This window comes from Muntiacus reevesi, chromosome 2 (assembly GCF_963930625.1).
Source record: "Muntiacus reevesi chromosome 2, mMunRee1.1, whole genome shotgun sequence".
Lineage (NCBI taxonomy): Eukaryota > Metazoa > Chordata > Mammalia > Artiodactyla > Cervidae > Muntiacus > Muntiacus reevesi.
Window position 1 is genome coordinate 136547698 of NC_089250.1, and position 13925 is coordinate 136561622.

At 37.8% G+C, this 13925-nt stretch overlaps 1 protein-coding gene across 5 annotated transcripts in view; it reads right to left on the reverse strand.

Annotated features, from left to right (window-relative positions):
• The window catches only part of IDE (insulin degrading enzyme), a 92537-nt gene that overhangs the window by 19782 nt on the left and 58830 nt on the right, over positions 1-13925 (reverse strand). For 3 of the 5 annotated variants that reach the window (XM_065922918.1, XM_065922916.1, XM_065922920.1), the window contains 4 exons: positions 9343-9445; positions 7296-7418; positions 4639-4721; positions 1325-1469 (listed from right to left, as the gene is read on the reverse strand). In XM_065922918.1, the coding sequence (XP_065778990.1) occupies positions 1325-1469; positions 4639-4721; positions 7296-7418; positions 9343-9445 (454 nt within the window). Of the gene's footprint in view, positions 1-692; positions 838-1324; positions 1470-4638; positions 4722-7295; positions 7419-9342; positions 9446-13925 lie in introns of all 5 variants that reach the window. The other 2 variants (XM_065922919.1, XM_065922917.1) reach the window with 1 other exon arrangement.

The following is a 13925-nucleotide window of genomic DNA, read 5'->3' on the forward strand; positions in this document are numbered from 1 at the left end:
CCTAAGACCTTTTGTATAGAATTAGAGCACATAGCACATGCTCTCATTTTAGTTTTTATGGAAACATACATTTTCAAGAAAAGTGAAGATGAATGTGTGCCAGAAGAGGAGTGTTAATTTGGAAATGAGGTGTAAGTTTGGAAACATAAGAGAAATGATTTCAACAGAAAGGATCTAGTTATTTCTTGCGATGCATTTAATAATGCTTATTTTAAAACACATTTAAAGTAGTTAATGCTACAAAATAAATTAAATAAAAATGTCAGATGTGTTTGAACACAGGAACTTACTACTACTGTCAACAGAAAAAAAAAGACAACAAAGAAGCTTATAAGTAAAACTGAGCACCACAACAGCAACTACAGGTATCTTTCACTTATAGATGCTAATATATTCAAATACATGGGAAGAACAACATGCTTTCAGGATTAAGGATTAATATGTTAAATGTTTCAAGCAGAAGAACATGCAAATAAATGTAGCATACATACATGTTCACAAAATGCACTAAACTCTTACTAAAACATTTGTTAGTGGAACTAACACTAACTTGAGTTCTCCAACCATTAAAAAGTTGCAAGGAAAAAACCATCAATCTTCTTGGTTTAAAATGCAGAAGTTAATAGTTTTCCCAAGCTCAACATAATGCTTAGACGGTGTGATGCCTTTTCTTTGGTTTTCATTTTACTTACAAGTATTGCATTCATTCCTGATGCAATGCCATAGCTCAAACCTGAGAGGCGTGCTGCATATGTATACTCTTTTAAATCATCCTTCAATAACCTGATAAACAGGTATGTCATGTTGCAATGGAGAGGATCAGCATAAATGTAGCGACTAACAAAAAGAAAAACAAAAGAAATGCTTTGATACCTCAAGCAGTGGCATGGTAATGAAGAAACATGACCGAAGAGTATGAATATGCAGCCTCATGATCTAAATTTCTAGGGAAACAGTATAAGCCAACCTTCTGTTTTACAATGGCAGGAAGACTTCATTCTCTATCATCAAAGACCAAGACTTCAGATACAGAATGGGTGAGATCTAAACCTAAATCAGGGTCCAATTTTGTTTTGAGGAGAAAAATATGGTGATCTGATGAAAGATGTTTAAAAAAAAAGAAATCAAGGAAAATTTGCAGAATATGAATGTATATTGCTGAATACTTAAGAGCTAACTTAAAAATTAAATGATAAGAAAATATGATTAGCCACAAAGATTTTTTAAAAAGAAATTAAAACTCATACCCTCAATCAAAAATGCTTCCATCAAATCAATATAAAAAATGTTGATGAGTGGAAGGCTCTAAGACATGGGTACTTACATACATCCCATAGATGGTATTTTGGAGGTCATAGCTCAAGCCTGCTAGCTCTGCTGCATATGCATACTCGTTGAGTGAGTCTTTGAGGAGCTCAAGGTACAAATAGGCCATGTTACAGTGCAAGGGGTCCACATAAGCAAATGGGCTGGAAGAAAATGTTGACAGTAAAATAGCTGATTTATTACTTCCCAATGTGATATGGCCTTTCGAGATGGATCAAGGAACTGAACACTGGTTAAAATAACTTCCTGAAGATACGCTTTGAATTCTTGAATCTGTCTCTTCTCATGAGTAAAAACAACAGCAACAACAACAACAAGATGTCTAACAAAGAAGCTTGAAATGTGCCATGTATACTGGTAGTAGTGAAGAGAGAAAAGGAATTGCTTATTACCTCAGATGGCGTGGTAGAACTGACAAGTTAGAAACACTGGGTAGGTGAGGAGTAGGAATAGGACAAAATGCATGCCTATGTTTAGGCTGGTAGGAGAAGGCATGGCCGACAGAGCTGACACAGCATCTGCACATCCTCTTTCTTCCTCTAAGCAAGCCATACATACCCACGGTGGACAAAAGGATGAGACTGAGAAGTTTGTGTGTGCTATGATTACATAAACTTCAAAGAGACAAACTGAGACTTGAAAGAGAAAAATTGACACCTGTGAAAATATTAGCACATCTCTGAGTTTCCACCTAAACCAACAGACTAGAACACTGTCAGTAAAGGAACAGATAATATCCATCACATAATTGCAGCCAGAACCAGGAAAAAAATATTAACATAGGAAATTTTTTTTTTATAAAACAGGAAAATTTTTAAGTGAGAAACAGCAACGAGAGAAGAAACAATTACAGAGTGCAAGACAGCAGAGATCACCTAATTTTAAATCTTCATTTCTCAAATAAGATCATTTTCCTCATGTCACCTGGCCTGGTAGGAACAGAATTAGGATTCAGATTTAAGTCAAATCACCTATTCATTTGATTATGTTACACTGCTTACCTTTATGACAAGCAAGTAAAAGATCCCTTCATTCAACATGTACTACATTCTTACTACAATGTTACGCACTCCTCTGGGTACTGGGAATAAAGAAAGAAAAGTCAGGCAGAGTTCCTGACCTCACAGAGTTTAGAGTCTAGTTGGAGGAGGCAAATACCACATTTAAATATGATACATCAGGTGGTTATGGTGTTGTGGAGAAAAATTATGGAGGATAAGAGGAAAAGGAGTGATAGGTAGGATAGGAAGATTACTAATTTCTATAAAATTGCTAATCAAGGCCTCTCTGATAAGGTGACATCTGTGCCTGAGAAGCAAAGGAGCAAGCTCTGGGGATATCTCAGTGGAGAACTTTCCAGTCTGAGGAAATAGCCAGTGCAAAGGACCTGAGGCAGCCTCTTGGCTTGGTTTGTCTGGCAGCAAATTATAAGTTTCATTTTATCCAAAGCACAGTAAATATAACCAATGCACTGAGAGCAAAGCAACAATTTTATCAAAAGCTGATAATGATGTAGAAATAGGGGTAAAATGCTTAGCCCCAGAGAAATTAATATCAAAGAGAAAATCCCAAAGCTATACAAACATTCTCTACCTGGCAAATCTAAATAGTACTCTGTCATTTAGTTTTTTAAGTATTTATTATACACAATGACAGATTTCCTTCTTTAGGTAAATAGCAGTTCAGAAAACTTACTGGCACAGCTCACAAAAACAAAAGCACCAAAACAAGAGAGAATCCTCAAGAGGGCTTGTCCCCACAGCCACTCTTAGGGGGAAGTGAAAAGCCAGACAAAGCCAGATCTGGGAGTTCAAAGCCATAGCGCTAAAGCTCAGAACACAATCCCAAGAAATTCTGAAACACCAGCCTTGCTGGTGAACTGGAGAGAGTCCTAAATGAACTTTTAAAAGAGAACATGATTCAAGTGGAATGCTTAAATCCTGGTTCACTTGTTCATTTAAAACATATTATTTTGTAACCAGATGTTATGTGCTTAAATATGGATCACAGAGTTTTAAAACCTATATGTATGCATGATACTATCCTATTTCTGAAAAGATTAAAAGGATGTATACAAACAGAAAATTTCTATAAGAATGTACAAGAAACTTAACAGTGTTTACCTCTAGAGAGACCAGAACACCAAGATGGACTGGTAGGAAGCAGACATTTTAAATTCTGAGAACTACGCTGGGAAGTTTAGAGAATACAAAAATGTCAAATGGTCTCTCAAAAGATATTCTGAAGCCAAATCATAAAAGCCAAATGGCAAAGTGTGGCAAGCTGCTTAGAGTGTGAAAAAATATCACTTTTAACTATCAAAAACTAAAACCAGCTTTGTAATATTCTTTGCCAATAGCAAGCTATAATCAGAAAGTTCAGGTTTGATATTTAAAAAACAAAAGAAAAAGCAACAATCTCTGTGCAGCTCTAGATAATCTATGAATCTCAGGCTATAAATAAACAATGTTGCTATCTCTACAATCTCAACATACTTGTTGGTGGCTATTAACATTTTACTTAGAGATTCTTTTTCCCTCTTCCAAAACATTTAAAACACATCTCAGCTTTAATTTCATGCCAAGGAAATCAAACAAAAATTAATGAAAAAGTTGATCATCATAGTGAACATTATTAGATGACGATAGGGGTTTTTTTTTTTTTTTTAATAAACACAGACCACTGAATTTTAGAAATATAAAATTACAGAGTACAAACTCACAGAGTAAAATTTGAATTGAATGATAACATTATCACACAAATAAAGAAGACAGAGATGAACTAAAGATTTATATTGAGGAATCACTGCAACAGTAGCATTATTCATAAATTTTACTAAACATCTTCTACCAAGTCAGAAATAGAGGACGCAAATCTAAGGGCTCCAGACAACTAAAGGACTGGAAGAGACTCAAGATCATTTAGTAGCTACTACCTTTTTTCTGGACAAACTCTAGGAATACAGAACCAAAACCACAACAAAAAACCACCCTGGATTATTTAATCTTTTTTTCAGTGAACTTCTGGTGAATCTATAGCCTTCCCAGATTCAAAATCCTCAAGGTCAGGAAGATCCTCCTAATAGCTAACATAAATCATTTCAGTTGAAGAGTGTGCTCCTCAAAGGAAAGGAAGAATTAACAACCTTGGCTCCTAAAATACCATTTAACAGAAGATGCAGCCTTCCCTGGTCTATGCTAAATAATTCTAATTCCTTTTTATTTCCAGACATAGGTACTTAAGGAAGCAAAGAAGACTTTTAGAAATATTGATTTTTATAGGAAGCTTTGTAGCTAGATTCATTTTACATACCTGAAAAATTCAAAGTTGAGACAGGCCTTGGGCAAGAAAAACTTATCATCTTGTTTGAACCAGAGTTTGCTCATAGCTGTATCCTGTGATGGAAACACAATATATTTAGGGAAATATAGGCACATTTGACAAAAATCTTCAATCAAATCTCTCTTCAAGAGGAGGAGAACAGAGGCAACAGCTGAGTTTTGTTCTGGAGAGGCTACTGTCCCATGGCTCTGAAGCACTCTCCAAGAGACAGCAGATGGGAAGCTGGAGAGATGACTGGTAACTCTAGCAGCAGAGAGAAATTACCCTCTTATCTCACCCTGGGGCAAAGAGATGGGGACCCAGCGGAGGAAGAGACAGACAAGAGAAATCAATACCAACTATCCTGTCCCTATCTTTCTCGATGTTAGAAGGCAGATGCAAGAGTCCTTGGGGGGTAGGTATGAGGCAGCCAGCCTCCAAGGTAGGCCACATAGATCCCAGCCTGCAGGAATTCACACCCTTGTGTGGTCCTCTTTTCTGCACTAGACCAGGGTTGGTCTCTGTCTGACCAACAGAATACAGCAGATGTGATGGTATGACACTTCTGAGATTAGATTATAAAAAGACTCTGCAGCTCCCATCTCAATCACTCATTTTCCCTCTTGTATCTCACATTTAGGGGAAACCAGCTGCTGTGTCAAGCAACTCTATGGAGAAGCCCATGCAGTGAAGAACTAAGATCTTCCCTAAACCACACAACTGAACATGGAAGAGACTTCTCCAGCCCTAGTTGGGCCTTCAGTTGACCAAAGCTCCATCCAACAGCTTGACTGTCTCTCTCATGGGAGACCCTGAGCCAGAACTACCCAACAGAGCAACTTCCAGATTCCTGTCTCTTGGAAGCTGCATGAGAAAAAATAAATGTTTGTGGTTTTAAGCTGCTGAATGTTAGAATAATTTGTTACACAGCAATGGATAACTAATATAGCCAAGGATGAATAAATAAGCCACTCCCTCGACTCTCCACTCACTCATTTATACCAAATTATATAAAGTCTTAGAGTTCACTTGAAACTACTTTGAAACTCTGAGAAGAGACATAAATGGTTTAGTGTTCTCCTTACTTTATCCTAAGATGGCCTATTTAAAACACACAAAAGCTTTTCGGGAGAGACTCTCGTCCTACACCCTTGTATCTAGCATTTCGTTTAGGATTCCAAATACAACTGGATTTGAGGAGAGAAGAGGAGCCTCACCAATTTCTCAGTTAGCAAAGCTTTGGAGTCTGTCTTTGACAGGGAGATTAGTAAAATAAAACTTAATTCTCCAGCCAAGAATACTGGAGTGGAACCCATTCCTTTCTCCATGGGGATCTTCCTGACCCAGGGCTTGAACCTAGATCCTACTGCATTGCAGGTAGATTCTTTACCTTCTGAAACACCAAGTAAAGTGAGTAATACATTAATTGAAGATAAGCCTGGGAGATTTGGAAGTGTATAGGTATATTTAACCCCTGAAACTGTACCTTAAAACCCAGCAGAGTTATAGTGTTCTGTTGCCCAGGCATTTACTGAAATTTACAAGAAATGCCAGAGACCATATGGGCAGGTCTTAGAGAGTAGAGTGACCTGGAAGGCTCAAGAGATCTTTTCAGGTTTCCTATCTGGTGAAAACTTGATGTAATGATACTAAGATACTGACCTCTATCAGTCTTAAAAGTGTAAAGTAGGTGCCCATGAGAATCTGCATGTCTTAAAGAAATCCATCAATTTCTAATGTAATTGTGAACTTGAATAAAGATGACTGTATATGAAAAAAATAAAATAAAATAAAACACAACAAAAAATCAGGAAAAGTAAATAAGCTTTCTCTTTGAATAACCTAACCTTTAACTCATTAAAATATAATTTTTAAAAGAAAAGTGACTATCTCACTAGTAATCTAGTTACTTGAGATAAATTTCATAGTCCTAAACACTAACTCTTGTCTCAATGACTTAATGTTAGGTCTTCTGAAGGGAAAGAAAGATGTTTGTCTATGGAAGTAAGTTTATAAAGAGTTAGTTTTGAAGTTTAGAAAAGAGGATGTGCTGTAATAATTGATCCATTTTCCCACACAATCTACCCAAGGTGTGAAATAATGACATGACAAGAACATTTGGAGGAAGAAAACTCCCTTCTCAATCATTCATTCCACAGACTTATAACTCCACTAACTTCATACAGCCACTCTTTCAAAATGAGAAAAAATTGTTTATAAAGGCAGGAAATCCAACAGCTTCCCCTGGATATGCTCTCTTCCAGGCTTTAGAGATTCTTTCTTATCTTTAGCTTTCATGATGCAGCATAAGTCTACTTCCTTACTGGGTCTTCAGTGAACACAGGAGAAAGGCTTTCAACACTGAGTTATATCTTTCAACAGACGAATTATAGTCCAGACTTACTACTTTATTTTCTGCAAAGCAAACAATTCCCTAGATTCTATGCCATACAGCAGCTTTGTTTGCTTTGACATTTTTAGCCTTTTAATATTTTTTTTTAGCTATTATCTCTGCAAATCTTCTGTTATCTCTGGGGTGGGAGCCCCCTAAATCAACATAGTACCAAATGAAAGAAACCCTCTCTCTAGTCCCCTCCATGTAATAGGTCTGTCCCCTAACTTTAATATCACTGATTCTAACATATTACCTTAATAAGAGAAGGGTATGGCGTTGCTTCTTTTTCTAAAGACAAAATTTCAAAATTTGTAGGAATAAATTCATTCTTCGTTGGAAGTTTAAATTTCCCATTCAGATCAGCATTTTGCCATTTCTGGATGAAGAGTGAAAAAATACACAAACAAAAGTGATTAGAATCTGATTTAAGAGTTTAAAACACTCATTTTGCTTAATATCCAGGGAAACACTAAGGGAATAAATATCAGCATTCTTTGCCACCATATGTATAGGCTATTTCCAAAATCTAGCAATGACTTTTCCTGAAACTTGAGTTGGAATCTCTGGAACTAATCAAGGTTTTACACTTATCTATCCATCTTTCTTTTTTACACATCTCTAAAATGACCAGCTGACATGAAGGAACAACCGGAGACTATGGAACGCGGAGGCTAATGTGTGAAGATCACATTTGCTCTAGCTCTTTAGAGAATGGAGAATAACCTGCACGGAGACATACTTCCACAACTGCCAGACAACAGGTGGTTAGTCTAAGAGTTAAACTTTCAGCTATACTAAGTTACTTGCATGTATAGCTTGAAAACTAGGTTAAAGAGGGTTTCTTTCACTTCACTTCTGAAGCCTGGCCCACTCCTCTCCCAGATGACCATGTGAATTTCCAAGTGGACCAGTATTTCAAGCCTAAGGTTAATGACAAATCTGAGATTTAAGTCAGCTTAACTGTAGAATAGGATTGACCCAACCTGCAGGTTGGGTCTGTTCCATGGGCTACTTCCAAAAGCTAAGTGAGACTGGTCAGGCCACAACTGATGAATTCTGACTTGTAAGACTTTTTATTACTTAAAAAAAAAAAAAAAAAAAAACCAACTGCCAGTGCTTCTGGGTTCAGTAATCTGGTCTCCAGTTGATGTCGCATAGCTGTGCAGCTCTTGCAGTTCTATTTTGATTCCTGCATCTGTATCTTTTGGCACTGGGATGGTAGGGAAATTGACCACATCATTTATAAGTAGCAACTTAAGTCTCCAGAATGGCTGAATCGTAGGGAATGGTAAGCACTCAGCAAGTAATTTCACCACTGAGCTTCCAGATCAATTTGTTTTCATTTCCATTTGGGGCAGGTTTGTCACGGTCAGAATTAGGTGAACAGGGGTTTTCTCTTGTTTTGGGGTTACTTCACATCCAGCACTAACCCATGGGAGATCACCTACTCTCACAGCTTAGTAAGATGCACATTTTCACACACTAAAGGATTTCAGTCATTTCCTCCTGTGCTGTAGCTATGTCAGAGAAGTATCAGTAATGACTTTCTTTCTTATTCTTTTTTCTATTTTGTCATTACCCTGCTACCTTTAAGAAATGTCTATTGTTAAAAGTTTAACTAATATTTAGTTAGAGTAAGGTTTTCTGATGTCTTCCCATGAATAAAGGACACAATCTCAAAGCTACATAGCCAATGAAAACCAAAAAAGAAAAAGCACTGGACAAGTAGATAAGACTCACACACAAAATCCTGACTCCTGATGTCTAACACCAGCAACATACTATTTACTACACATACCTGTTTTGAAACAAACTGTGATGATCCTATGTTGACGAAAAGAGCAATAATACAATATGAGGCATAAGATATAGCCCCTCCTAAGGTGAAGACAGTATGAATCCCAGAAACTGCTCCCCATGTGTGTTCAGAGCAAGGTCATGAGCTCTCAGAAACCCTTGCATCTGTCTTTCAGGTTCCTTATTTCCATCTCTTCCTGCCTGTCTTGGTGCCTTTGCATCCCTGTGGACTGTGAACTCCAATAATCTTTGAGTGCATAAGGCTGAAGTCTGTTTAACCGTCCTGCTGGTCTGACAGACATGTCAGAAGATGGCTTTAGTGTCACTTCTTCATTAAGTCCTAAGCTCCAGCTCTCTACCTCCCTGTTGACTCCTCCTGGGAGGGCACAGACAGCACTGGGCCACGGCTCTCCATACTCTGGGCTGGGAACTGGCTGACCCGGGGGCCTCCCGTTCCTGTGCCCCTCACGCATCGGGCTCCCTCACAGACGGGCGGGCCCTACCTTAATGACTTCGTCTGGTATGGCTTCTTGTCTGTACTGCGTTCCGTACCACTCTTCTGTGCGATCCGTCTTTCCTTCAAAAGATTTGGAAACTATTGCCACCCTAGAAATAGATGGAAAAAAAAATCTATAAATTCATGCTGTATACATAAATTTATAGAATCCGACTCATGAAAATATGAATAAATGTTCAAGACTGTTGGGCTTCTAAGACCAAGTAGAGTTCTATGAGGCTTAGGTGAAATGGCCATGTATGTACAGCAGTCTCTGATCACAGTCTCTGTTACCCTTTGATTACAGCCCATCATTTTGGGTGTGAAAAACCGCTTGCAAAGAAGATTCTTGTTATGAATGCTACTGACTAGAATCTTAAAAGAAGAGTAGCTGGGGGGAAAAAAAAGGAACAAAGGTCAGTTGAAAAATAGTCTTTGAAAAAGCACAACAAATTGAATCAGCCATGGATTTACATGTGAAGAAAAAATATTAAAGAAAAAAGAAAAAGCACAACAAAGTCCTCCTTCCTAGGAACAGCTCAGGCCCAAGGTTACAAAAATGGCTTAGAAAACTTGTTGGCTTATTCAGAAAATCAAAAAAACTAAAAACATTCTTTCACTGTAACTTGCTAATTTGTACTCTGGTTGTTGTTTTTTTTTTTTCTGCCAGACACTGCCATCAATTAACTGTATGTATTATATTTACACTGGCCTTCCTGCTGCCAGGGGAGATGGGGACAGGACCAAGAAAAACATTTCTTTCTCTGATGGGATAGTAGGAACTTCATAGAAGAGAAATGAGAAGGGGGAATAAAATAGTTTAGGGAGGGAAGGCAGAGGTAAAATGTAAGAAGAAAAGAAGCCGAAGAAGCTCTGTACCAGTGGAGCTCCTGTCCTAGGGAAGGTTGCTGCCTTTTAATTATCAAAGTTAGAATCATTTCACTCTGACTAGCTGGCTCAACGCCAGACTGGGAGCAACCCTTTTGAATCGTGTTGACAGAGTGCTAAGCCAATAGCTTGGAAGGCTTGCCATGTAGTCAGTCCTATTATTGGTTTCACTTCTTTATGTCCCAGTTCAGACAACTAAGTTCATGTCTATTCTTGCTTGTTCTCACTTATCCTTCCAGAGGTTAGGTTCCAGTCTCTGAATGTCAGTATCACAGCTCAAAGTCCACTCCTTTCAATCAAAACTCCCCTCTATTGAACACACATTCATTTTCAGAATCCTAATCTCTGTGTTCCAAACACCTGCCCATCACTGGACTGCCTCAACCCCAGTGCCTGACCGTCAGAACCACCGTCTACTTCTTATTCATTCTAGATAAAACAGTCTACCTGGCTAGTTGGATTTGGCCTTCTCACTTGCTTCAGGGTCAATATTACAAGCAATCTGACTCACCTGTCTGTTAGAACGACTGACTTAATCTTCTAGTTTATGGTATTCTGGATCTGGTCTAGCTGCCACTGACCACTATGTGTTCTAGAAAACATGTTAAATAAGAATATGTTCCACAGAAACACACAGAAGAATCCAAGGGTCTAACAGATGAAAGAGATCAGATATTGTATCCATGTTGGCAATTTGAGAATCCCTTATGAGGGGTACGTGTAATGTACACAGAGCTCACATGGCCACATGAAGAGTATGTGATGTTTCTTAAGGACATGCACTCAATACATGACAGAACCAGCTAAGACTCAGTCATGGAAACTGCTTCCACCCCTGCTGATTTCTCAAAGAATGAATGGATTAATTCTTAGGGAGACACCTAAAAAAATGTGTTAGGAAGTAGAATTACATGGTAGAGAGGTGGTATGCCCATCTTCTCTTCCATGACATGCTTGATTTTGAAAGTTTATTACATAGATGCCTCTGATTTCCCTGAATCAGAGCATGTACAGCCCCATGTATCAGAATAATGAACAAGGGAACTGATTACAACTTATGAAGACTGGGGCATTCATTCAGCAGTGGACTTGCCTTCTGGAACAAGGAAACTTTAAACTCAGTTCTGAGCGAGAAAGTGAAAAAAAACTCAGGGAAAGCTGCCAAATGTTCTGGAGGATGACCATATGACACAGAAAGTAGCAGACAATGTAGGCTGACGAGTAAGTTAAAAAGAGGGTAGAAGGACAATTTACTAGGTACAATCCTGAGGGATCTGGATGGTTAGATAGCAAAGTAAAGTGTATGGGTAACAGGTGAAATGTTACCATGAGGCTCCTCAAACTAGGTAAATACTAAATATTGGCCTAACAAAAAGAGAGACCAAGAATTAGCATATCATTGAGGAATTAAAAACTGAAATAAAATGATAGAATATGTATTTTCAAACAAATTATGAAGAGGAAATAACAGAAGAGACAGCTTAGACACATGGCAAACATATAGAAATCTACAAATCAGAGTGTGGAAGCACAAGAGGATCTCAATTAGGAGAAAAAAAGCACAATAACTGAGGTACACCACAGAGAGCTACAGTATGTTTAACTGCAGGCAACTGAGAAAAAGTGGCATGGACACTGCAGCACCTTAGACCATCTGCTGGAAACCTAATTATTCTAATAAAAAAAAAACCAACCTAGTCTCCATGAGTTTTTTCCTAAATGTGTGTCGGGGGGGGGGGGGGGGCAATGCTATTCTTTAATCCCATCTACAAAGAAATGGCTACTGATATGGTACTAGCAGAGGAGGGCATGGCAACCCACTCCAGTATTCTTGCCTGGAGAATCCCCATGGACAGAGGAACCTGGTGGGCTACGGACCATGGAGTCGCAAAGAGTCGGACACAACTGAGCAACGAAGCACAGCATAGCACGTGGTACTGACAGGATCCTTGGGAATATGAGAGAAAGCGATCCTCTAGTTTCATACTGAAGCTTACAATACTAAGAAAAAGAAACAGTGGGCTAGAATGAATGCTGACTGCTGAGTTCAAGTCAGTCACTTAGAAGTGTTCAGAGGAAAGAATAGCTGCCGCTGCTGATGGGACCCATTCAGAAATTATCTTTACTATAGACATTAAAAGGCAGTATCATTCCCAAGGGACGAATTCTCATGACACCTTTGCAACCAACCCCTGAGACAGAAAAGAGGGAAGACAGCCAAAAATGAGAAGAGGCTTCACAGGTAACTGTGATGAATTTAAAAAAGAATTGGTAGGAAGTGCACAGACCTGGCCATCAGAAACAAATTCTGGTTGATACCATGACTCTCTTTCTTTGAGATCTTGCCAAAATCACAGTTAAGATCTAAATTACGCAAGTCTCCGGGCTTCAGTTTCACCACATTTAACAAGGGATTCAACTAGACAAATTCTACCCTCTTACTAGTAGTACACAATATTAAATCATATTTTTAAAAGATAGACAACACCTCCAACTAATAAAAAAATAAATAAATAAAAATAAAAGATAGACAACAGAGGAAGAAAAAAGGCACAAAAATCTAGGCACAAAAATCAATGATTTATTTGTCTGTCTTTATGACAGTACTATAATCGTCTTAAGTACTATGGCATTAGAGTAAGCTTTCAGATCTGGCAGTTTTAGTCCTCCAACTTTTCTTTTCCTGTGTAAAAGTGTTCCAAGTAATCTAAGTCCTTTGTAGATCCATATGAATTCTGGAATCAGCTTACCAATAGCTTAAGGAAAAAAGCCTATGAGGACTTCGATTGTGATTACATTGAGTCTGTGAATCAAACTGGAGAGGATGGATATTTCAATAAAATCAAGTCTCCTCATCTATGAGCAAGGTTTTTAATATCTCTTGGCACTGTTTGATTAAATTAATTCCTAAGTATTTTATGCCTTTGTTGCTATTGTAAATACTTAAACATTTTTTTAATGTTTTATTTTTATATAGTTACATATTTCTATAGTTAGGAAGTTGCAAAAATAGTACAGGGAGGTCCTGTGGTCTCTTTACCCAGTTTCCCTCAATGGTTACATTTTACCTATAATATCAAAACCAGGAAATTGTTGTTGGTACAATGTGTGTGTACAGTTTTATGTCATTTTACCACATGTACTGATTTTGTATAACCACCAATAATATTTCCTTTAATTTAATCTCTCTACTGTTTGTTGCTAGGATATGTCTGAAAAAGTTCAAACAATGGTAACCAGGAAAATGACTGATAGAACAGTTCTGTCAGAAGATCTTTTCAAAAAGTTCTATCAGATTGTTGATTTCATTTGTAAAATGACAGCTCCAAAAAAATATTTACTCAATCACCAAGTTCCCAGAATTCTGGAAATATGTGCTCAAAAGGGGAGAAAAATAAAATATGCAAAATATGTGCCAATCAGACATATACCTTTTATTCTTGACTTTTAGAAAATATAGATGAAATTCAATTTGAAGGCAGAAATATCATGCGGTAGCTCATAAGCTCTTTAGGGCTGATCCTCCTCTAATAGAAATATTTGTTAGCCTAACAGCTCCTCCAATTTTTGATTTCCTGATTAACCACTAGCCAGTCAGAAGCATTGAGACCGTAATCCTTACTTTCACTTAAAAAAACAGAAGGTGTCCTCACTTGCTTATAAAACCAGACAAATGAGCTGACATTTTGGGAGTTAGAGTTA